At 43.6% G+C, this 24,628-nt stretch overlaps 1 protein-coding gene across 6 annotated transcripts in view; it reads right to left on the reverse strand.

Moving 5' to 3' along the window:
* MEF2A (myocyte enhancer factor 2A) overlaps nt 1-24,628 on the reverse strand; it is a 500,550-nt gene that overhangs the window by 96,601 nt on the left and 379,321 nt on the right. For 3 of the 6 annotated variants that reach the window (XM_086958071.1, XM_086958073.1, XM_086958074.1), the window contains 2 exons: nt 22,734-22,956; nt 20,139-20,198 (listed from right to left, as the gene is read on the reverse strand). In XM_086958071.1, the coding sequence (XP_086814197.1) occupies nt 20,139-20,198; nt 22,734-22,956 (283 nt within the window). Of the gene's footprint in view, nt 1-20,138; nt 20,202-22,733; nt 22,957-24,628 lie in introns of all 6 variants that reach the window. The other 3 variants (XM_086958070.1, XM_086958072.1, XM_086958069.1) reach the window with 1 other exon arrangement.

Raw genomic sequence — 24,628 nt, forward strand, 5'->3', positions numbered from 1 at the left:
TGACGCAATGTGTTGGCCTCGCGCCAAAGAGAAGCACGCGCCAATCCTCTTAATGTAATAATTATCCTGAGCCGTACATTACACGTTGGATTCCTCACCACAAGCAGACCTTAAATCCATGTGCATTCATGTCGCACGAAGGCTGTGTGATGACAGAAAGCTGAATCACATTCTAACTGCGACCGACTTTTTGAATAGTTGGGGCGCCCCCATTTTGTTCTGGATAATGTCTTATTCCGTTTTATTTCTACCCCCCTCCTCAGTATTTATTTTTGCAAACTCAGCCCTCTTTGGTGTGAGGGGGAGAGTGGGGATACTTATTTTTATCATAAAAAAAATAAATAAATCCGTGCATTGAAGTGTGGGCGCAAACTCTGCATAATATACAATGCATTAACCATTTCACCGCGAACCACTGTAACACGCGTTCTTTCAGGATCGGGGACATAAGCACGACCCAATCAAACTAGAAAACGACTGAGGGCAGTAACATGACTGGGCAGGCCGTTTACAAAAACAAGTTGTCCGCTATCCTGTGCATCGTCTTATTCGGTTAAATAAAGACAGCTTCATGAGATATCTGTAAGCAGGATTTCAAAAGGGAAAATTACAGCTGCCAATAGCCGTCGTTTCTCTGCGCAACTGGAATTACATAATTACATCAGGCTAGTAACAATGAGCCATTTGTATGAAGCTTTTTTGCGTTTGCAAACGGCCCGACTCAGAGAAAGGGACCATTTGCGAATGCAAAAAGACATTTTCAAATGTACAAAGCCCAAATTTGATTCGCAATTTGGCATTACGAATCTGGATTTGGAAGGGGCGTGTGTAGGGCTTCCCTTTCAAATACTCGAAGTTGGTGTGCCTTTGCACAAAGGAAGGAGTCCCCGTGGGATCCATTTTCTTATGAGAATAAAAAAAAAATCTTTTTTAAGAGCAGGTAGTGGTCCAATGGGCCACTGCCTATTCTTAAAAAATATTTTTAAACGTACCCAGTTTGCTGCACTTCAAAAACAAAAAGATTGCCTTATTTTAAAGCAATCCCAGACATGGTCTGCTGAGCCTAGCAGGCCACCATCACTGTTATTTTTGTGATACCCAATGGATCGCAAACGGAGACCTAACTTATTAATATTTATGAGGTAGGTCTTTTTGCGACTCACTGGGAATCGCAGAAAGTGTAAAACACTTTCGTACATTAGTGTTTGCGATTACCAAATTTCGAATAGCAAACATTTGCAATGTGGTAATCACAATCACCAAGCTTCGTACATCTGGCCCACGATATGTGTATACACACACACACACCCCCCCACACCTCGGTGAAGGTATACCTCCCAAAATAGGATACCAATGTCCTTTTGAGTCCCGCCACCACAAGGGTACGGTTAGTGACAATCGATTACGCCATGTGGTCACATTTTATCAAGCAACTTATGCAGCTGAAATGTATGCTTGCTCTGCGCCATCTTAAGGACAAGGCGCAGTCAGCTTGAATTTTCCGATCTTGGCGGAACATAACAACTTGAAAAGTATTCGTTCCGCAAAACCCTCACTTTTTTCTTTCATAAAATTCAGACTTTCAATTCAACCGAGCCACACTTAATACAACAACGGAGAAAGTTATACGTAGCAAAGAAAATTTGATCAGAAAAATAACAAGTCAATATTTAATGCCATTACGGCAGCTCTTACACTCCTTGGGCGATGAGACGTGGAGGGTACTATAGACTCCTTCAGAGAATGCTGCTCTAGCCATTTACGGGAAACATCATTTACTACGAAGGAAATAGCACGCATAACGTTTACCCACGCGTCACTCACCACGCAAAGGTCTTTCCCACACGTATGCCTTCAACGACCGTCTTTACCACGCGAGTGGTATTCCTTCCTGTCGTTCTGCCAGTACGATCTGCGTGGGCTTGGGGGGGGGGGGGAATTTAGGGGAGGGGGGGGCTAGGGGGGGTGGGGAGTCTACCCCCCCCCAAAAAAAACAAGCCGATATTAATAAATAAATAAGAAGAAAACTTTAAAAAAACGCTCTACAATGCCTCAAAACGAACAAGGAAAGTACACGTCATAATAGAAGTCCTTTATCAGTTTTGATAGACTTGTTTTGACGCTTGTTTCCGTGGTCGGTGGAAGAAAGGGCAGATGGTGAAAGACGTACAGGGGTCAGATAAGAATCAAAACTTTGTAAATTAAGGTATTATTTAAGCGCATTAAGAAAAAAAGAAAAATAAAATGTAAGGGAATCTGTTGTTTTTTATTGTTTAAAACATCGATCTTTTCCTTCGTACTGCATGTAGCCTATCAGTATCATTATGTAAATTTAAAGGGGGCGTGAGATGTTTCATAACGTTATTATTGCGGAGTAAAAACATGCGTTGTCAATTGCTGCGTGGTAAAGACAAATGCGAACTAAAATTCGCGTGGTAATGCCATGCGTGGAACTTGTAATCGTGGAAAAAACATATATTCACCATTTACGTGATATATTAATATTGTAAAAATAGCAACCACCTCCATGCAAAGATATTCCCAATTATCCCCAGGGTTCACTGAAATGGCTTTTGTATATATGGGGTTCGCCATTTTAAATGTCCTTTAACTAAGCCATAATGGAACCATGGCTTAGAAAGGGCAGAATTACTTGCTTTCTTACAACAAAAGTAACGCGGTGGGGAGAGAAGCAACGGCGCACACAGAAATCAACAGCAGAAATGCCATATAGGAAGACCTAGACATGGAGTGTGGCACTTTTGGGCCATTTAGGGGAAGACTTCTTAACTACTTTTGAATTTATGCTCCCTTTAAACCACAAAGAAGAACATCAGAACAGTCCAGAGAGATTGCAGAGATAAATGCTTCCAAAATAAGAAGAAAACTATTTTTCTTAAAACTGTGATCACAACACGTTTGCACTTAGGTGCAAGGCATTTACTGCCCGGTAGAGGTCTTTAACTGGGACTCTCCTAGAAAGACCTGTGGGAACAGCCATAGCGTAACGAGCATGAATGCCATTCTAAGGAATCTCTCTTGACCAAGGGACACAGATATTGAGACAAAAGCTGATCCAATGTAAGATAGTTTGTTTAGTCACTGCCTTACCCTTTTTAGCACAGTGAATCCACACAAAAAGCTTGTCATCAACTCTGTACTCTCGTGTGTAGTCCATGTATTACGGCACTGCACACCTGAGATCAAGATTTTGCATATGTTCCTCCTCCCTGTTTGGATATGGAGGTGGTAAGAAAGATGGCGCTGTAGTAGTCTGAGCAGACACCTCTTCGAGTAAGAGGAATAAAACAGATACTAACTTTTATCCAACCCTGTGAACTGAAGAAATTGCCACCAACAGAGCGGTCTTTATTTTGAAAGCAAATAAATATTGCTTTCATGATCATACATGCATTTGCACATGTTATGGGAGCATAGTATTATAGAAGCACTCTAATTCATTCCAGTTCTTTAATCTTGCAAACATCTGTGCACATTTTTAACTGGAACCACTGTAAGTAATGCAAGCTGAGCTCACAGCTCACTACATTTTCTTAGTGTGCTCGCCTTAACAGCATGCTTGTTGGTAACTAATATACTCCTGTAACATCACATGTGGACGGAGGCATAGTTGCCGCTCTAGCCATGTGGTGCAACCTGGAGGCGATGGAGTAATTGCGAAGGAAAACTATTTCAGGCCGTCTGAAGCCTGGAAGGAGTATTTATGAAGTGAGCAATCTTTGGGAAGAGGATTCAATTATGAATGTAAAAATTGAGAATAAAAACCACCATGACATATCTCCTGCTCCAAGCTAAACTGTTGGAAAAGCAAGCCTTCTGTTTATTCCAACGCCTCAGGAAAACAGTATACCCGTATAAGGCGATCATGTACACAGAGCTTTCATTTAACAGTCAGCCCAGCTAGTAAATGTTTTCCCTATGCCCAAGATGAAGCAGCAAATCTTTAATAGACGTTTTAATCCAGACTGTAGGCTCCAAAAAATGCTGACCTGAAGAAACCGGTTAGAAAATTGCCTCACCACAAGTAAATTGACAAAATGCCAGGATGACTTAAGAATCCGGTAATGAATCCCAAGTCGGGTAAAAAAACGTTAAAAAACAAGTAATATTCCTATTATTTTGCAAACTTCAATGAAGGGTCAGAAAAGGAACAAAAAGGATTTTTTTTTTTTTTTTTTTTTTAAAAAGGAGAAAACAGGGCTATTGCAGTCTTCTTTTTAGGTTTCGTCTGGCGTTAGCAGCGCCCATGCGCTGCTCTCGCCATGCAAGAGCTTCCTGAAATCAATGCAGTTTCAGTTCTGTCGCTGCTCCGCCTGCATTTATTATTGAAGTGCGTCGTTTTGCATCACATTATGCAAAACACAGTGTAATGAATGCACCGGAGGCAATCATTACACCGAGGGTTGCCACCCTTTCCGCTTTTGGCCCCGCCCACCCGGATTGGATCTTTTACTTGCGGAGGGACACATCCTCCTTCAATTACTTGGTAAGCAGTATATTTGTTATTTTTTGTAATTTACATGCACGGTCTGCTTTCATTTTCGGGACAGCGAGCACTAAATGTTATTTTTTTAAAGTTTCAGCGCGTGTTGTGTGAAAGACTTCCTGAATGAAATTCGCAGGGTTTGGTCAGAGGCTCGGGAAAGCGAGCACTATAGTTATTTTTTTAAAATTTTCAGCGGGTGTTGTGTGAAACACTTGAATTAAATTCGCAGGGTTTGGTCAGCGGCTCGGGACTGCGATGACTATGTTTGTTATTTTTTTTAAGTTTCAGCGCCGCTCAACGCCAACAGCTTGTTCTAAGGTTACTGTAATTGTCCCCACTTAGCTGTGCGATACTTCCCCGCTAAGGATGTGCTATGTAGGTTGCACTACATACCAGTCTGAAAATGGCAGGTAGAGGAATAGCGCTTCCCCGTACTGGGAGATGTGTGTAAGAATGAAAAAAAAAACTGCACAGCTATTCCAAGGCTCACTCCTGAGCACGCGAGAGTCACTGCCGGACACACAATGCGAACAATGTCTTTTTATATGAGCCGACCTCAAGGGATTTTTTTTTGTTCAATAGTTACTATTTTTAGGTCTCGACCTACAGCATTGCTTTAGCATTGTTTGTTTATAGAGATTAAAGTAAGCGGTCCTAAAAGTCTACCTAGCTGCGGATCGCGTACAGTTTATGTGATTCAGACGCGTGCACATCAAACGGCCTCGGCAACAGACTTCAAAGGAATGCGCTCCCCTGCATCAGACTTCAAACGAATGCGCTCTCCCGCATCAGACTTCAAACGAATGCGCTCCCCCGCCCCCGCAATGCAGAGCGCTTGTTCTCCTTACCATGCACCCACGATTGTCCCTGTGCGCCTCTCAAAACTGCCCCTCCCTCACCACAGAACGCTTCTTACGGCCGCGCGGCCGGCCGTCTCACCATCGATCACTTTCACGGCCATTCTATTTTAGGTCTCTTTTACCAAGTAGTGCAAGCTGATCACCCTAAATTGCTTGCTTCATATTGGATGACTGGTCTTCACCTTCTTCTGTTTGTATCTCCCAGGAGTATCTTTACCATCGTTTTGTTTGGATGTCTTGTATGCTTTTACTGTTAACATTTAGGGAACTATTTTGTTTTTCTTTCAGCAGTCCTTGAGTGTATGTGTTTTCCAGCTCCCGCCATTGTGTCTTAGTGTGCTGTTTCCCTCTCAACACTCACTGAGCCCTGCGCTCTTGGTGCCTCTCCTGTGTGCTCGTTGTCCCACTCACTTCACCCACAACTTTATTTTCATTTTATATTTCCTCCTCCCTTCAAACCCATTCCCATTTGCTGTCCTACCCTCACAATCATATGTTTTTCCCCACTTTTTTATTTGGAAGGTCCAACAGCTGCCATTTAGCTCCACTACATCAATAACACTATTGCTCGCTTTGCCGAAGTACGTGACCTCTGCCATCTAAGACCAATCAAGTTAAAAGAAAATGGTATATGGAGCCCGTGTCATGCTGTGATTAGCAACAGCAGCTGCATCATCTCACCTTTGCTTTTTTATTTTGCCGATGCAATGCAGCGTTGCTGTAAAGGATTTTTCTGATGCTTAACAGCATCTGCAACAATCATTAGCAAAGCCAGTGGATGCAAAAGGCAAGCCCTATTGGTCTTACCAATGCTTTTTTATTGTTGGTTGCCAAAAGGCTGTTTCTGCATAGTGGTATTTTCTTTCAGATAACCACACGCCCCCACCTTTGATAACCGCACTTCCCCCAATGCTTGCTGTAACAACCTACGACCATTTGTACTGAAGTCAAGAACAAACTGAACCTACAGAAGAGAGCTCTCTCAAAGTTTGCATTAGCAGCTATGGGGCTCTTTTCAGAAGAGCTGATGTGAGATGGTCACAAGTGCCAGAATTGACCAGTGCATAGCTCTAACAGGTGGGTCCTTCCCTGCTAGGTCTTGCTGCTTAATTTTTGGCCAGGATCTTCTTTACTGACTTCACACTCCATCCAGAAGGTCAGGACTGGCAGAGCCCTCTGTGACGTTTGACTATTCATGCTGAAATTAGGCGTGGCCAGCAGGCAGAGGTGCCCCTGACCATGAGATCCTATGCTGTGGGTACTCTACCGCCCTCACTCTACCACTCTACCGCCCTCACTCAATCTATCACCCTAACTCACTCTATTGCCCTTACTTACTATCTATCGCCCTCCCTCACTATCTATCTATCGCCCTCCCTCACTATCTATCGCCCTCCCTCACTATCTATCTATCGCCCTCCCTCACTATCTATCTATCGCCCTCCCTCACTATCTATCTATCGCCCTCCCTCACTATCTATCGCCCTCCCTCACTATCTATCTATCGCCCTCCCTCACTATCTATCTATCGCCCTCCCTCACTATCTATCTATCGCCCTCCCTCACTATCTATCTATCGCCCTCCCTCACTATCCCTCTATCGCCCTCCCTCCCTCTATCGCCCTCCCTCCCTCTATCGCCCTCCCTCCCTCTATCGCCCTCCCTCCCTCTATCGCCCTCCCTCCCTCTATCGCCCTCCCTCCCTCTATCGCCCTCCCTCCTATCTATCCCGCCCTCCCTCCTATCTATCCCACCCTCCATCCTATCTATCCCACCCTCCTTCTCTAACTCCGTTCTCTTCTCTTCTCCCGTGCTGCTGCTCTTCCACCCTGCCTCCTTCTCTAACTCCCTGTTCTCTTCTCTTCTCCTGTGCTGATCTGCTGCTCTTTTCCACCCGCCTCCCTTTTTAACTCCCTGTTAACTTCTGCTGCTCTCTTCCACCGAAGACGGCTGAAATGCCAGAAACGGGTCCCCGGTAGCTTGTCTCCTTTCTGGTGAAGAATTGGCTTGGTAGTTTAGTCTGCCCTGTTCCCATGATGCACTGGGCCAGGGGCAGACTGATTTGCATATAGCCAGGTTCTGAGCTGGGATGGTGCAGTGAGATAAATAACGGTGATGGATCAAGCCCTGATCTTTGGACTGGGTAAGAGTGGTCTGCTTAATTCAGACACTCTGTTCATCACCACCCCCTTTTCTGAATCGCTCTCTTCCACCCTGCCTCCTTCTCCAACTCCCTGTTCTCTTCTCCTGTGCTGATCTGCTACTCTTGCACCCAGCCTCCTTCTTTACCTCCCTGTTTTCTTCTCCTGAGCTAATCCTCTGTTCTCTTCTACCCGCCACTTTCTCTAACTCCCTGCTCTCTTCTCTCGTGCTGATCTGCTGTTCTCTTCCACCCCACCTCCTTCTCTAACTCCCTGTTCTCTTCTGCTGATATGCTGCTCTCTTCCACCTCGCCCCTTCTTCAACTCCCTGTTCTCTTCTGCTTTGCTGATCTGCTCCTCTCTTCCACCCACCTCCTTCTCTAACTCCCCGTTCTCTTCTCCCGTGCTGATCTAATGCTCTCGTCCACCCCACCTCCTTCTTTAACTCCCTGTTCACTTCTGCTGTGCTGATCTGCTCCTCTCTTCCACCCACCTCCTTCTCTAACTCCCTGTTCTCTTCTCTTCTCCTGTGCTGATCTGCTGCTCCCTTGCACCCGCCTCCTTTACCTCCCTGCTTTCTTCCTGTGCTAATCCTCTGTTCTTCCACCCGCCTTCTTCTCTAACTCCCTGTTCTCTTCTCCTGTGCAGATCTGTAGCTCTCTTCCACTCGCCTCCTTTTTTTAAATCCCTGTTACCTATTGCTGATCTGCCGCTTTCTTCCACCTCACCTTCTTTAACTCCGTTCTATTCTCTTCTCCTGTGCTGATCTTCTCCTCTCTTCCACCCGCCTCCTTTATCAACTCCCTGTTCTCTTCTCCTGTGCTGATCTGCTGCTCTCATCCACCCACCTGCTTCTTTAACTCCCTGTTCTCTTCTCTCATGCTGATCTTCTGTTCTCTTCCACCCCACATCCTTTTTTAACACCCCGTTCTCTTCTGCTGTGCTGATCTGCTACTCTTTTCCACCGCCTCTTTCTCTAACTCACAGTTCAATTCTCTTCTCCAGAGCTGATCTGCTCCTCTCTACAACCCGCCTCCTTCTCCAACTCCCTGTTCTCTTCTCCTGTGCTGATCTGCTGCTCTCTTCCACCCCACCTCCTTTAAATCCCTGTTTTCTTCTCCTGTGCTCATCTGCTGCTCTCTTCCACCCGCCTCCTTCTTTAACTCCCTGTTCTCTTCTCCTGTGCTGATCTACTGCTCTCTTCCACCCACCTCCTTCACTAACTCCCTGTTCTCTTCTCCCGTACCGATCTGCTGCTCTTTACCACTCTGCCTCCTTCTTTAACTCCATGTTCCCTTCTACCGAGCTGATCTGCTGCTCTCTTCCACCTGCCTTCTTCTCTAGCTCCCTGTTCTTCTCCTGTGCTGATCTGCTGCTCTCTTCCACCTCACCTCCTTCTCTAACTCCCTGTTCTCTTCTCCTGTGCTAATCTGCTGTTCTCTTCCACCCGCCTCCGTCTTTAACTCCTGGTTCTCTTTTGCTGTGCTGATCTGCTGCTCTTTTTCACCTACCTCCTTCTCTAATTCCCTGTTCTCTTCTCCCGTACTGATCTGCTGCTCTCTTCCACCCGCCTCCTTCAACTTTCTGTTCTGTTCTCCCGTGCTGATCTGCTGCTTTCTTCCACCCCGCCTCCTCCTTAACTTCCTGTTCTCTTCTCCTGTGCCGATCTGCTGTTCTCTTCCACCTCTCTGTTCTCTTCCCCAACGCTGTTCTGCTGCTCTCTTCTACCCCACCTCCTTCAACTCCCTGTTCTCTTCTCTTCTCCTGTGCTGATCTTCTGCTCTTACACCCAGCCTCCTTTACCTCCCTGTTTTCTTCTCCTGAGCTAATCCTCTGTTCTCTTCCACCCACCTCTTTCTCTAACTCCCTGTTCTCTTCTCCTGTGTTGATCTGCTGCTCTCTTCTACCCACCTCCTATACCACCCTGTTCTCTTCTTTTCTCCCACTGCCGATCTGCAGACCTTCCACACCGCCTCCTTCTTTAACACCCTGTTCTCTTCTACTGATCTGCTGCTCTTCCACCCTCCTCCTTCTCTAACTCCCTGTTCTCTTCTCCCGTGCTGATCTGCTGCTCTTTTTTGCACTCTGCCTCCTTCTCGAACTCCCTGTTCTCTTCTCCTGTGCTGATCTGCTGTTCTCTTCCACCCGCCTCTTTCTCTAACTCCCTGTTCTCTTCTCCTGGGCTGATCTGCTGTTCTCTTCCACAAGCTTCCTTTTTAACTCCCTGTTCTCTTCTCCTGTGCTGATCTGCTGTTCTCTTCCACAAGCTTCCTTTTTAACTCCGTTCTCTTCTCCTGTGCTGATCTACTGCTCTCATCCACCCACCTGCTTCTTTAACTCCCTGTTCACTTCTCTCGTGCTGATCTGCTGTTCTCTTCCACCCCACCTCCTTCTCTAACTACCTGTTCTCTTCTGCTGATCTGTTGCTCTCTTCCACCTCGCCTCCTTCTCTAACACCCTGTTCTCTTCTGTGCTAATCTGCTGCTCTCTTCCACATACATCCTTCTATCGCCCTCACTCCCCATCTCTCGCCCTCACTCCCCATCTCTCGCCCTCACTCCCCATCTCTCGCCCTCACTCCCCATCTCTCGCCCTCACTCCCCATCTCTCGCCCTCACTCCCCATCTATCGCCCTCACTCCCCATCTATCGCCCTCACTCCCCATCTATCGCCCTCACTCCCCATCTATCGCCCTCACTCTCCATCTATCGCCCTCACTCTCCATCTATCGCCCTCACTCCATCTATCGTCTTTCTATCGCCCTCACTCCATCTATCGTCTTTCTAACGCCCCCACTCTATTTATCTATCTATCGCCCTCACTCTATCTTTCGGCCTCCCTCTAGCTATCGCCCTCACTCTATCTTTCTATTGCACCACCACAGCATCACTCAGGGCCACCACAGCATCACTCAGGGGCACCACAGCATCACTCAGGGGCACCACAGCATCACTCAGGGGCACCACAGCATCACTCAGGGGCACCACAGCATCACTATGTGCTACCACAGCATCACTGAACGCCACCACAACATCACTGAACGCCACCACAACATCACTCAGTGCCACCACAGCATCAATCTGTGCAACCATTTAACAACAACTGGTTCAAATATGTTCTCTCAATGTTTCAAGCTTTATTACAAATGTAACAAAAAGATGTTAATATTTCACTTCTGTTCTTGGATTTTCATCACAATAAAATACACTGAACATAATCTTCACAAAAGTTATTTACAAAAGGTTAAGCTATTGCCATTCTAAATTACAAGAACTGTTATTTAAGTATTAATGATTTAAAAAAATTAAAAGCCATTGTTATTTGTAATATCAATACATCTAAGTCACGTAAATACAAAACATGTTGCATCACAAATGCTATAGGTGTCACATTTGCAATAGTTAAAAGTATTGGCATTGTAAATGACAAAGCTATTAATTTTGCCATTTTCAAAACCAACACAAATATAAAATGTATCATTTACAAGACTAATAGCTCAAACTTTCCGAACGCGAGACCTATTGCATTGCAAATGCTTGTTCTGTAAAGTTGCTCTTGTGTGTGGAATGTTGGGTTTAGTGTTCGTGTGAGATAGTCCTAATGTATAGCACCTTCCTCCCCCCTCCCCCGCCGTGTAGGGGATTACAGGGGGTTCATACCTCCTTTAAACAATGCAATAGGACCCACCTTTCATTAAGTTAAAGTCATTTGCTTTGCTATACAATACCATTAGCAAAGCAAATGGCTTTAACTTAATCAAAGGCAAGCCCTATTGCAATTTCAATGCTTGTTTGCTTCTGTGACAAGCACTCAACGATGATTAATTAGCACAGGGAAAAAACTCTTTCAAGAAGAATGGGTGTAACAAATTCATGGAAGAAATATTACACAGAAATGGAAGGGAGGTGTCAGAAATAACTGTGGAAGTGGGAAGAATGTAGAGAAGAGTCCTCAAAGACGGGGGCAGAGAAGCCTATGCCAACTGGAAGGATGAGTCTGCCTAATCTCAGTTGCCAAACTCCCAACCCCATGCTCACACACGCCACATGATGTAAAGGATCCTAACGAACGACCACCAAAGGTCGAGACAGACATTTGTTGGGCTTCATTTGTCAGTCTGGACAAAGATATACATTTTTTCATTTTGCACAGCAGGTTTGATTTTTATACTGATCTGCACAAAAGCCTAATATGCCTGGACAAAAATTACTGCAAAAGAATACCTACTTGTTTAAAGGGCAGAATGCGTCAAACGAGAAACTGGATTACGTTTTACAAATTTGACCAATATGTTAAGTTCCTATCGAAGATGTGTGAAACATTATGTATTTAATTTCGGGAGATGGTGAATTAGTTTACAAATTAAATGTAAATTGATACTTGTATAGCGCACTACTCACCCGCAAGGGTCTCAAGGCGCTTGTACGAATACCGCTGTGGAACCCATCCTGGCTTTCCTTGTGAGGCGTCCACTCCTGGGCACCCCCAAGGTGGAGGCCAGGCATCCTTAGCGTTGTGGGGGCCGTTGTGGAGATTAAGCAAGCTATTGCCCAGAGTTACAGAGTGGGACTCCATGATTGGAATAGGCACCGAGGCGAGAATGATCAGGTCCGTGGAATTTTGAGCCCAAGACCCGCCGAGGCGGGAAATTGAACCCTGGTCCCGGGCTAGACCTCTGGATCAGGGTCTGCCGCTCTAATCATTGAGCCACACTACTCCACAAATGCCAAATTAGTGGCACCATTGCTTGAGACCGGTCTCCTTTTAAACTACATGAAGTATCCTTGAATGAATATAATATTTTCAAGATTGGACCACAAGACGATCCACCTCTTGAGACCGTTTAGTTTGTATTGTAACATGCTGGATTATAAATGTTTTAGAGGAAAAAGCAAGAAAATAAACCTAGATTCCCTAGAAGCCATCCTCAATTTATAGTATCTGTTTATAAGAATCTATTTTCACGTTCATTGTAGAGACCACCTCATCACAAGTTTCAGAAAGCAACACACATCTTTGCGGTCAGTAGATGAACTTTTTGTTACAATGTACTCTACAAAGTCCATTTTGCATGTTTTCTACATGAGGAGGTGAGAGTGCCCTCAATGCACATTACAAGATCCTCAACTCAAAACCAGTGATACGAAAGGCACAGTAAGCTACCTATGAATTCAGTTAAAGAATCAAGAAAAAAAACACAAATAACAGCCCGAAATACTACTGGAGCAGGGGTTGGTGGGGGAGGGCTGGTCTTTATAAAGTTCGTTCACCCTCTCCCGCGATCTCAGGTCAGACCCGTCCCAAGGTCCACAGCTGAAAGCATCATCTGACCCTATCTTCGAAGCCCTCAAACTGCAGGGAGCGCCCGCACGTGGGAGAAGCTGCGAGTCAATGGTGAAAGAGAAGAAGCGACACAGTGGAGGGCAGTGATGGCAGAGACGACAGGACGGACAGTAACCAGCAGCTCTTCCAATGCGGTCTCTGGCCATTGATTGAGAATTCAACAATGACGGAGGCACAACTGTAAACTGGAGGACAGGCTACAAACTCGGTCAAAGGAAGTGTCTCGGGATCCAATTCTCAGGACTCTTAATTGTGTACGTCCAAGGAAGCCCGCATTGTTTTTGGTGTTGTCTGTTCACCCTACATCAGTGATCCTCTGCCTAGGAGTCTCTTCAGCGTCCTTCAAACATTTCAACTAAACAAACATTTCGGATAACTAAAGTTTATGGGTGTTTTTCAAATGCTACAAAAGTCCCCATTAGTACCTTGAAAACTCAGCAGATAGCTAAGGGGTGGCCTTCCCATGTCACTGGTTCTCTGGCATGTGCAGTTAATACGATCCTGCCTAATCCCTTGACGAAAGAAATCAAAAGACAAATTATTTTTCAGGTTAATGATGCCAAAGAGCTTTCATCGGATCTGTAACGTAAAACAATGTGCATCGTGTCGACCTGCAAAATCCTTCAACTACATGGGGTTTGTTCTGTTTACTGAGGTTGCTCAAACTCATTTGTCTCCTCTTGCATGTAAAGGAATTTCTTTTCACCATACAGGTGTTCTCACCCAACATCAATTTGGCTTTTTGTGATAATCGTATTTTTTTTCTAGGCCTGGGTAAAATTTAAATTACAGTGGCATAATTTGTGTAATTGCACATAAATTCTAGAAAAAACGCCACAGGCGTTTGTGGTAAAACTGTATCCATATTACGTGAACAGCTATAACACAAGTGACTGTTGCTTGCACCACTTATGTTTTTTGCACTATTTTATTGCTGCAAAATGGGAACTTGTGTCAAAAAATGATGCAATATATTGCAAAATTACGAATCTGCATTTCTCAATTATTTATAATTTCACATAATTTTCCCAAGTTTTTGTGTAATTACACAAATGCAACGAATGCACATTTCTTACACCACTACTTTTTTCTTTGAATTTTGCTTTTTTCTTTGCAAATTTGGTGGAGAACAGGCATTCCACCAGTAGGTCTGCACTACACGAAGCAAGTATTTGGTGGCATGAGCTGCAACCCAAATTATACAGTAAATGTGGAAGATTTAAACAACAAAAGAAAAGCATTTATGATGATGCTGTGCAAAACAATGTCACTTGAAAAGGCAGACACCATAAAGACATGAGGGACCGATGAATGCTTAGAAGTCCGTTTCAAATCTACTCTTTCGGTGTGCAAAACAGGCAAAACAGGTTGAGTAATAGCACAGCTCTAGGGTTGACCAGCTTAAGGAGGAATTTGGATATAGAGGCTGCAACTATGTTTTAACTAAAGCTTATTTTTTGACCTAACATTATACAAGCAAACTAGGCTATACTGGCATAAATATTCTCAAATAAATTAATTGAAACAATATAAAAAGGGCATTAAATAAAATGATTATTTTCATGAATCTGCTCCAGAAATGTGACATCATTAAAGTGATAACCGTCATTGTCGCTGAAAGAGAACGGACGGAAAGAATAGCTGTTAATCATCACGTGTCATCAAAAGGCTGGCTGTGGAACCTTAATTCTAGTATACATCTGACCCCGAATTTAGGAGATAATATAAACAATGAAGATCGGGTCAGGTGCTCATTAAAGAAGGATGGGACACTAAACCTACATTTTTTTTTATTAATCTTTTTATTTTGTTTAAGTCAACAGTAAAAAAAAAAAAAAGCAAAATGACAAACTTTGGTCACATGCCTAACTCACCCTGTTCGATAGGAACCCTTCATTTTCCGGTATTGTAGGTTGAGTTTATATAGTATCCTTGGTCGTTTCGAACTCACGACCCACCCTGGAGGGACCCGAAACAAGAGAGGACCTAGAGTCTTTGTCACAAGAGCCACTCCTCATTGTGTCATGAGTGCCCCTGAAAATTGTGAGTCATGTCTTCTTGCGTGTCATCCCTTAGATCAAACCGAAAATATCATCTCCACGGCCCCCAAATTTTGTAAAATACTTTGTGGGCAACCCCTGCTGTGATATGTAGTGCGTTCGGCTGCCATGTAAAGGCCCATTCCATTTGTCCACTCCTGGACTGTCGGGTTCTCGGTCACTCCCCACTTTCTAGCCACAACTATCTAAGCTACCACTAGTCCTAATGAGGCGAAGATCAATTGTTTACTTGTTCTGTCCAGCTCACTCGGAATTCCTAATATGGCAAATTTCTGTTGGACTGGCAGCATGGTTCCCAGTATTCCCCCCCAAGATTCCAATTATAGTATCCCACTAAGTCTGAATTTCAGGGCATGCCCAGCCCATGGTGTGTGGAAGAAATCCCCTTTAATCGCGCGGGGGTGAGGGGTTAATTTAATAAAACTTTTATTTTTTTAAAACTTACCTTCGCCTCCGGTGCCGGACTCCCGCGTCGCGCCTCCTGCTCTCTGCTCACAGGAAGCAGAAGAAGGCAGCCTCCCTCTCTTCCCCTAAGCGAATCACAACGCTGCAATGGTAGCATTGTGATTGGCTAGGACAAACTACATTGGTATTTGGGTTTTCCTTCTTTATATATCACCACTATGTTTGCCATTCTGAGGTCCGGGGGGGGAAGGGGGGGGGGGGGGGGGGAGTAGACCTTCCTCATGAGCGTCCACAAAGGGCCAGAGTAGACGGGGAGACTAGAGGTACATGCATCAATTATATAATTCAGCCGGGAGTCCATTGGAGCCGGGGGTCTTTCCTGGACGCAGCTTTGACTCTGCCTCCTGGATTTCAGTCAAGCACAGGTCAGCTTCTAGTTCCTGCGACTACTCCCTCCCCAGAGTCAGGGTCTTAATCGGAGCTAGGTATTCCTCTATCTCTGTGTTTGATCTTGCAGGGCGGGCAGTATAGAATACTCTATAGTAGTCCGCAAACTCCTTCGCCACTTCTTCATCTGAATTGAGTAACCCTTTGTGTGTCCAATATCTCTTTGACCCACCTGGCCTGTACCTCTTTCTTGCATACCCAAGCGAGTAGTTTCTTCCCAGCCTTGTCTCCCATCTCGTAAAGAGGATGGTGTGGCTGGTCTTTGTTGTTTAGCACAGACGCTAAATTAAGACCCTGTCCTTGCACGTGGGGGGGGGGGGGGGGGGGGGGGGGTTGAGGTCACGCTCCAAAATTTTATTTATTTTCTTTTTGTATGGACAGGACAATCCGATGTAAGAAATTTGGCAAGCAAATTTCCGACGACGCAGACAGAATGAGTGAAGTGATGTGATGTGGGAGGTGAAGCAGCTGAATTAATTTTTAAGTAAAGATTAGTGTATATGAACATCTAAACCCAAATAGAGTTGGTCCAGCCATTAGACAGTTTGGGATTAAAAGGAAATTATGAAAGCAACATGCGTTGATTCATAATTTCAAAATAAATAATTTTGAAACAACCACTGACATTTTAAATTCTCAAATTATGTTGGAAATGTGAATGTGTTAAATATGCCATAAGATAAATTAACTCAAGTGCAGGAAAGGGAGGGTATTTAGAAAAACGTTTTTCATAAAATACATAACTATAAAAAACAATTGATCAGAGTTTTTATCAGGACAAAGGAAGAGGTGAAATTCATAGACAACAATCGATATAAGAGCTTTATTTATGTATACTCCAAAGTATAGTCTTAAGTTAGACAAGAAATGGTTATTGAACATTTTCTGGAGCTTAATGGAAGCATCTTAGAGTTCAGTAAGCAAGTCAGCTGCCAGAAAGATTTTAGGTAAACTAGGTAACTTTTTCATTCTATTGGGATTTTCAAGTGAAACATGCACAATCCAATAGAAAAGCACAATGCTGAAGAGAGGTTGAACAGAGTGGCAGGCGCAACCTGCTAGAAATGGTCACAAAGCACATTTCTCCAGCTTTATGGGGTGCACCGCTCTCATCCTCTCCAAGCGTTGTCTACATATTCCCCTTTCTCCCCCCCTTTCTGCAGAATGTTAAAAAGTCCATATGTCCACTTAGACAAGTCAGAGTACCACAGGCCAGTTTTCATGTCCAAGCTTACACCTGAACCCACCCTATAACTACTGCAGTATGGCACGACATACAGGATTGCTCTCCTCCCCCCCATGTCAATGAAAGAGGCCCAATGTAATTCGACGTAGCAGGAGGGCTAGGTTGGATGTCCCCGAGCTCAGGTATGCCACAAGGGGTTTCCATTTGGCTTCAGATGCTAGATGTGACCCCTGCATATTATTTGTCAGCCTCTCCACAGCGAGAATGGCCTATAGTCTCTGATGCCACTGTAAAACTGGGTGGATTATGGGGCACTCATTTTCTTACAGTTATATGATGATCACTGAATAAAAGCCTTGATTTTACAGTGGATAAACTTCAAGTAAGTGGGGCTTCAGCCATATCTTAAGAACCTGAACAATGTAAAGGTGGCACAGATGTATATTCATTTCAATTCCATTCATTTTTTCGAAACAGGAGAGCATCTGATTCTCCCATGAGTGTAAGTCTTTTGTAATGGCCTCAAGTAGAGGTCGGTGGATGACTTAAAAGAATTGTGCGACTTGATATTTATTTGAGTAGTTGGCCCATCTATATTGACCGTGGGACGACTATATCGCCAATTCCTCTGCTGCAAGTGTCAGATTTAGGATTTATCGTAGTTAACTTTGAAGCCGGATGCTGACTCACTGGCTTCTAGGATAACCACAACTGCTGGGATGTAAGTGCGTGGGGCTCACAGCCAAGAGTACATCACCAGGAGATTTTGAATTCTTTCAGTCCAAATTTAATCTGCATCACTGCTCCGGTTTGTTGAATTAGGCGCACTAGGGGTTCTATGAATAGGGGAAAAATAAGGGGTGACAAGTGGCAACCCTGCCTCGTCCCTCTAGAGAGTCGGAAAGGCCTCAAAAGGTGCCCGTTGAAGGCAACTCTGTCGCTAGGGCTAGCATAGTTTGAGAAAATCATCGAAAGGAACCTCTATAACAGTCTCATTTTCAGGAGTGTGGTCATGACCAGTCGCAGTCAGAGGTCTGCAGATTGATAGAATATCTACTCGAGAGGCAGGAAAATCATCTTGAGTGGCTGCGGCCTCAGGCGTACCACATGGTGCCATTTGCGCAGATTTGTCAGTGACGATAGTGACCATATTAATGACGTCTGCCAAAACAATGTCGCCCTTGGCTACTTCCACTAGGTGCTCTAAGAAGTTGACTAAAATAGTTTTGCGTAGAGTTAGGTGTGTATACCGTGGCAATGGTGACTGGTCGCCCCTCAAATCTCCCGACTAGAATTAAGTGTCTGCCCTCTTTATCTGTATCGGTGTCTTAATCAGTCATGGGTAGGATGCGTGGCAAGTATATAGCCACGCCTTTGTTTAGTGTTAGCAAACCAACTGCAACCATTTTTGTAAGCTACATTTGGATTAGATCAATCTATATACATTTCTGAATACTACAATTTTTTTCATCCATTTACAGTGGACTTAATTAAGTAGGCAGAGAAATGTTTTCAGACTTAGACCGCATCCCCAGCTGAATTCCGTCAATCGTTTCTCTGCCTACTTACCATACAATCTGCAACAAAATACCGATTGCAGCATTATAAAACAATATTTAGCTTTTGTTATAATCCCGATAAAACAGCTAAATATGGAGGGAAGTTAGGACGTGTCCCAGATGTCAGTTTCCAGCAGCAGATATAATAGATGTTTGTCGATTGCCCAACATTATCAGTTTACTGGAGAAAAATTAACAAATATGTATCTAGCCTGCTAGGGTACGATGGCTTTCTATACCCATACTTTTAGGAATATTCCAAATAAATACAAAAGGCTTATTTTTTATCTCCTAATCCTTGCATGATTACCAATGGCAAAAAATTGGTATTATATAAACCTATAATAGGTAAAATAATCATTAAGGGTTTTGGGATTTTACATTATACATATACACAAACATGCATACTCAAACATGCATATCTACTAACAACAATTGGAAATGCAGTAAAATTAGCTTTTATAGTGTTGCATTCTAATGTGGTTGTGGCCTGCATATATATGGCCTCTTTAGACCCACCTCGAAGTTGGAACTCATTTACACGGATACACATGTTCTTTTGTAGCCGGAATGTTTTTTAATGAGAGGGTGGTGTTGAGTTGTTTTTTTGTTTGTTTTGTAGCTAGGGATGTTTTGCAACTGAATGAACACCTGAACTTTGCTGGGTAAGCACATGTCAATAATAGTTCGTTTTTCTTTGGGGAGATCTTGATAGCTTACTGTGATACGTTAAGAACATGGATACAATCGTTTTCGACTGAACCGGGCTATGTAGCCAGGGCAAATGTTAAACGGTAGGGGACGGACTCATCTACACACTGAATAACTACCAGACAACTACATAACTCGCTGATCTTTTGTATGGCACATCAAGTATGTGTTCTCAAATCCCCAAGAACCTCTAGCAATGACCTATGGAACCACATTCTTCAAGGTTCAGCGCCTGTGTCACACTCCACATTGATTTCTAGTAACAAAATCTGATATTGTACCATAATACAAACAATGCCATGGTGACATCTACTTAGGACCTAAAGTAGGAGTCTCGTATAAAATATTAATAAAATACAATGTGATAATGCTGAAAAAAGGACTGTCAAAAAGAATTAATAGTGATATATATATATATATATATATATACATACACACAATTAACACCTTTTACATAAAGAGTAAGCTTTGCACTAAATCCAAGTGGTCCATGTACTGGTTGAAGGGATTAATAACAGTCCTCTTACATACGCCTCAACCGTGGGCACCTCAGACTACATTCTGTCAGATTTTCTTCAGCATTCTCTCTTAAGGATGTCCTGCACAGTCACTAGATACCAAAGTTCTCCAGTGTTTTACCTTGATTTAGGCTGCTATGTACTGTCACATGTGGGTAGGCACTCCATAGCCAAGTGGCACAGTGAAAATGAAACTGAATAAACAAACTGCCAAGATGAAGAAAGATGCACAGGTTTGCAAGAGAACTGAAATGATGTGCCAGAAGTGTTATGCACATGTAATAAGATCTTAAGTAACTTTGACAGGATTATTTTACAAATGCGTCAACACTCCAAACCCCATGGCTCAGGGAAAGTTTTTAATTTTGTGGTACATTAATTCAGAAAGAAATCTTACTCACCAACGGGACTGCTACCAGCTCCATTCGACAAGGAGAGGTCGGAAGAAGACAACATGCCACCTGCTAGAACAAACAAGGACTTCATTTAATGTAAACTCCAAATAGATCTACTTCCAGTTAAAAGGATCTTCAAAACGGAGAGCTAGTGCTAAGGTTTAGGAAGTTTTTAGTTTGTGAGCAATGTTCCCTATGTAATGGATTCTACTCATTTAACTTGTGGGGAGACATTTCGATTTAGCAAATATAGGACACCCAAACATCATGGAAGGCAGGCATTGCCAATGCACTGCATGTTGATATGGGAAATAGTGATTTACTATTCTGGAAATGCAAGTACATTCACAAAAAGAGGCCGAATGAAAAACAAATGTCGAAGTCTAGGTGAGAAAACTAGATCACACTGTCCGTCAACAGGGCACTTTCTTCACACTCTGCCATGATATGGAGCCAGTTTCTACACCAGATGCTGCAGTGGGTCTACTAAAGGGACAGACTTCCAATTAAAACAGACTTCAGGACAGTTTTACATGGAAGGCGTGAGCAATTTATAAATTATCAGAAAAAAGTGTACTGCAGAAAGCATGTGCGATTTAATGCTTCTCGATCAACACGCAGACTTATAGAATATTTAGAATATAGCAGCAAAAAGCATAGTCGGACAATGGATATTCCAAACAGGCCCTAATCAACCTGCTGTCTCGTTTCGAAATCGAGACTTTCATACACAGAAGCAACCCTTTCTAAAGTGATGAAATGTATCACTTGTGCACATCACAAACTTCCACAATTGTGCAACTCGACCACTAATCCCCCATTTCTAAATACATCTTACCTTTGAAAGTACAAGGTCAGTGTTTGATTGTTAATCTACTGTTAGTGTCTAGCTCCTTACTCTTCATCCAGTTGCTGTTCCCTAAAGCGCAGTACTGCTTGACTCTCTCAGTATACCTACCCCTTTGAACCTCCGTACATGCCCACCTCACTTTACAGGTATGATGCTGGCTGCCTAGCTCTCATAGTTGGGCCCTTCACAAACTGCTAATGTGGTAATCAAGACCACTTTAATGTCCAACATTCCGCACCAAAACACCCCGCCATCAAACATTGGATCTGCCCACTCACCAATCCAACTCAACCGTACCTGGCACCAAGTATACACTCTGGCCCTCTAGGCTGTAAGTACCCATGCATTAGAGCTTGCTCCTACAAGATCTGCGAGCAGCCACCTCCACACTGCTCACGCCTGCTCTAAAAACCTCCCCGACTGAGGATACACAGACTAAGACCCATTATTTTTCAAAATCTCTTCAATCTCTGCCCCCTCCTCCCCACACCCAATCGAAATTGACCCTTAAACCACTTGGAGCATAATGTATAGGATGTTTTTATTCTAGATTTGGAACTCCACATTTTGTTACATTCACTCACTATTGTGTACCCTTGTATGTTCTCTTGCACCACTTTTGTTATAATGCACAGCACATTATTTTTTCGTACAAATGTCAATGCATACAAATATAAAAACACACTGTATACTGGACAGCCATAGCACAATGGTTCTCCACAGCACAACTGATGTGTAGTGATATCTGCAATACAGCAAATACCGGGAATGCAGTGAATATTAATACAATCGATATCCATAGTAATGCGATCATAGATATGTGCAATGCAATGGATATGGAAAGTAGAAGAGATAGCTACCCTAGAGTGGCTATGAATGTCACACACAACAACTATTTAAAGTACAGCAGATATTTACAAGACAACTATTATATGTCATATAATGGACAGCCACAATATAATTACTAGCAATGGTACACAAGAAACGTAAGTATACGAGGAAGGTAGAACACAAATTACCCGTAGAGTGACTGACAGGCACAATATGAATACTCACAGTACAAATAAAAGCTTTAGTGCAGTAGATTACAGCAACATAACAAATCAACAGTACATTCATTACATATCAACTCATTCAAATTATACCAACTCAAAAAAGCCGTCTAATGCAACCAATAAAATATTAAGATACAGGTAAAAAACACTTCCTTTCGACCAGTCTATATCAAAAAAGACAGAAACTGAGCCAACATTAAATAGGCAAGGTACTGCCTGGGCCGAATGTGCAAGGGTTTGAAAGAGGTGAATCCATATGTTAAGGTACCAACCCACAATGGTTAGGATTTCTTGTTTGCGTCAGCTCCTAGGCTGCATAGATATATGCTGATACTACCAGAAAGATGCCATTTGGACTGTTCTGTAAGGAAACAACCCCTACCCACAGCGTCTGGTGTTGTACTTTAAAATTAAGGCAGGCAGATAATATATCCAATGGATTTTCATACAGCATGAAACAAGGCATTGTTTCATACCTTCCTATGGAACACTGAGTTGTCAAGAGAAGTTCAGTCATTACCCAGGATACCATGGAGTACAACAGATCTCTGTTGGTCAATGGAGGTACTATAAACCACTGCAGGACATTATTCATAGTACAATGGAGCCCACAGTCACATGGATATGCGAAACACAATACATTTATGAAAAAAGACTGAACATTATGGGGACATGAAGGTTAAATAAACCCTTTACCTCCGTTGCCTGTACTTGGAGGTCTCTGAGGGGCAGAGGGAGATGGAACGTTTCTGTGCATGGATGCTTGCTGCGGGGAGAGCATGCTTGTGTCTGTCAATGATGTGCTGGAGGCCAGAGATGGGGTGACAAGGGAACACCCGTGGTTACTGTAGGAGAGTGGACTGGGGTTGGATACCGGCACCGTCACAGACATTGAAAAGTTCTGTGGGGGCAAAGATGGCTGGAACAGAAATAAAACGAAGATTAGAATGGCTGGGAAACATCATGCAATAATACCAAGATGTCGGCAATCACCGTGTTCATTAGACATCAGTAGAAGGCAGATTAGTAACATTAGTGGGCCTAAATTATGCACACCAACCTGCTGCTGCCCAGGGCACAGTGGACTAGTTACTTACTCTTGCAACCATTCTATCTTGTTTGCTTGAAACAAGATCAGACACTATAAAAACACATCCTAAATTTGTATACTACGCAGTTCTGCGTTTCCTATCTTGAAGCAGTAGTGCTCCATTGATAAAGGCATTGAAGAGTGACCAGGCAAAAACTCTGACATGAAAAGTAAACAAAACGCTTAAATCCCCACTGTGAGTTTAAGTAAGGCATTCTGATGTATCTACAAAACTAAGAAGTCCCCACTGCACTCTATGGAAGGGGTTTACCCCAATATAAAGCATATGGCAACATCAGGGGTATGCAATTTTTCTTTAGATTTCTCCCACTTGGCATGGTGACTCCAGAAAAAGCTCAGAATAATGTAATCTATAGGCAGTGTACTTCCAAAGGCCTCTGGAGGCATGATTTGCCTGCAGGCAGTCCATGTGTTGCCATTCAGCAGCAATATTGGGCTGGCACATAGCACACTTGCAGGACATATGATTCTGTCCAACTGTGTGGAGGGACCTTACAAACCTCAACAAGCTACAAAAAAACGAAATGTCTACAAACGGAAACTATCTTCAAAGGTTTGCAGCAAACTGTCCCAAGGGCCACTTTAAGGAAGAACAAAAGTTCTTCGGATACCATCTTTAAGATGTGGGCATTGCTGTTCGAACACAAGGGCAATGAACCTTTCTAATGGGGCCTTAGCCAGTGCATATTATGGTGGCACCTGGGTATGAAGAACTATGTGATATAAGCAAACACCTTTTTTCTAGTCTTGTGTAAAGTGACATTTAAACTGTGGTCAGACAGTAAATGCTTTAACCCCTTGGCCGCGGCGGTAATTTCGCCGCGGCGCTGGGGTGGAGGTGGGGTCGCGTGGGGGGGGAGGAGGGGTCTGGGTCGCGTGGGGCCGTATGCTTGTGACGGAACCACTCCGTCACGAGCCACGGGAGCGCTGTGCTTATGACAGAGTGGTCCACCACGGCTCTGCCCACTCACTAATTTGCCTGCACAGGCAGGGAATCAGTGCCGCGTGGGCGGAGCGGCCGAGGCGTGGCGGAACCACTCCGTTATAAGCACAGTGCGCCCGTGGCTCGTGACGGAGTGGTTCCATCACTAGCAAGGAAGGAGTTAAAAGCAGATTGAATAATCTGTTACAGAGCAAAATCTCACAAAAGTACAAAATCTCACAAAGCCACAGTGCAAACAACACATTTCATGACCAGATTAAGAAGAACATTTTCAAAAATAAATTAACATGCATGTAAAACATACTTTATCATACGACATGAAATAAAAAAAGAAAGCAGTTAGTAGGTATCTTCCTGCTTGGGCGGGCAGTGTTATTATTGAGGCAGATACTGTATTCCTCATATGTGTTAACTTGAAATTGCTGTACCGTGAGCTATTATCACAGAAAAGAGAAAACTGCATTCGATAAGCGCTTCAAATAACTGATCGGGAAATGTGCAAAGTTAGGCAAAGTCTACTTAACTGATCGGGAAATG

Source organism: Lissotriton vulgaris, chromosome 2_1 (assembly GCF_964263255.1).
Source record: "Lissotriton vulgaris chromosome 2_1, aLisVul1.2, whole genome shotgun sequence".
Taxonomy (NCBI): Eukaryota; Metazoa; Chordata; class Amphibia; order Caudata; family Salamandridae; genus Lissotriton; species Lissotriton vulgaris.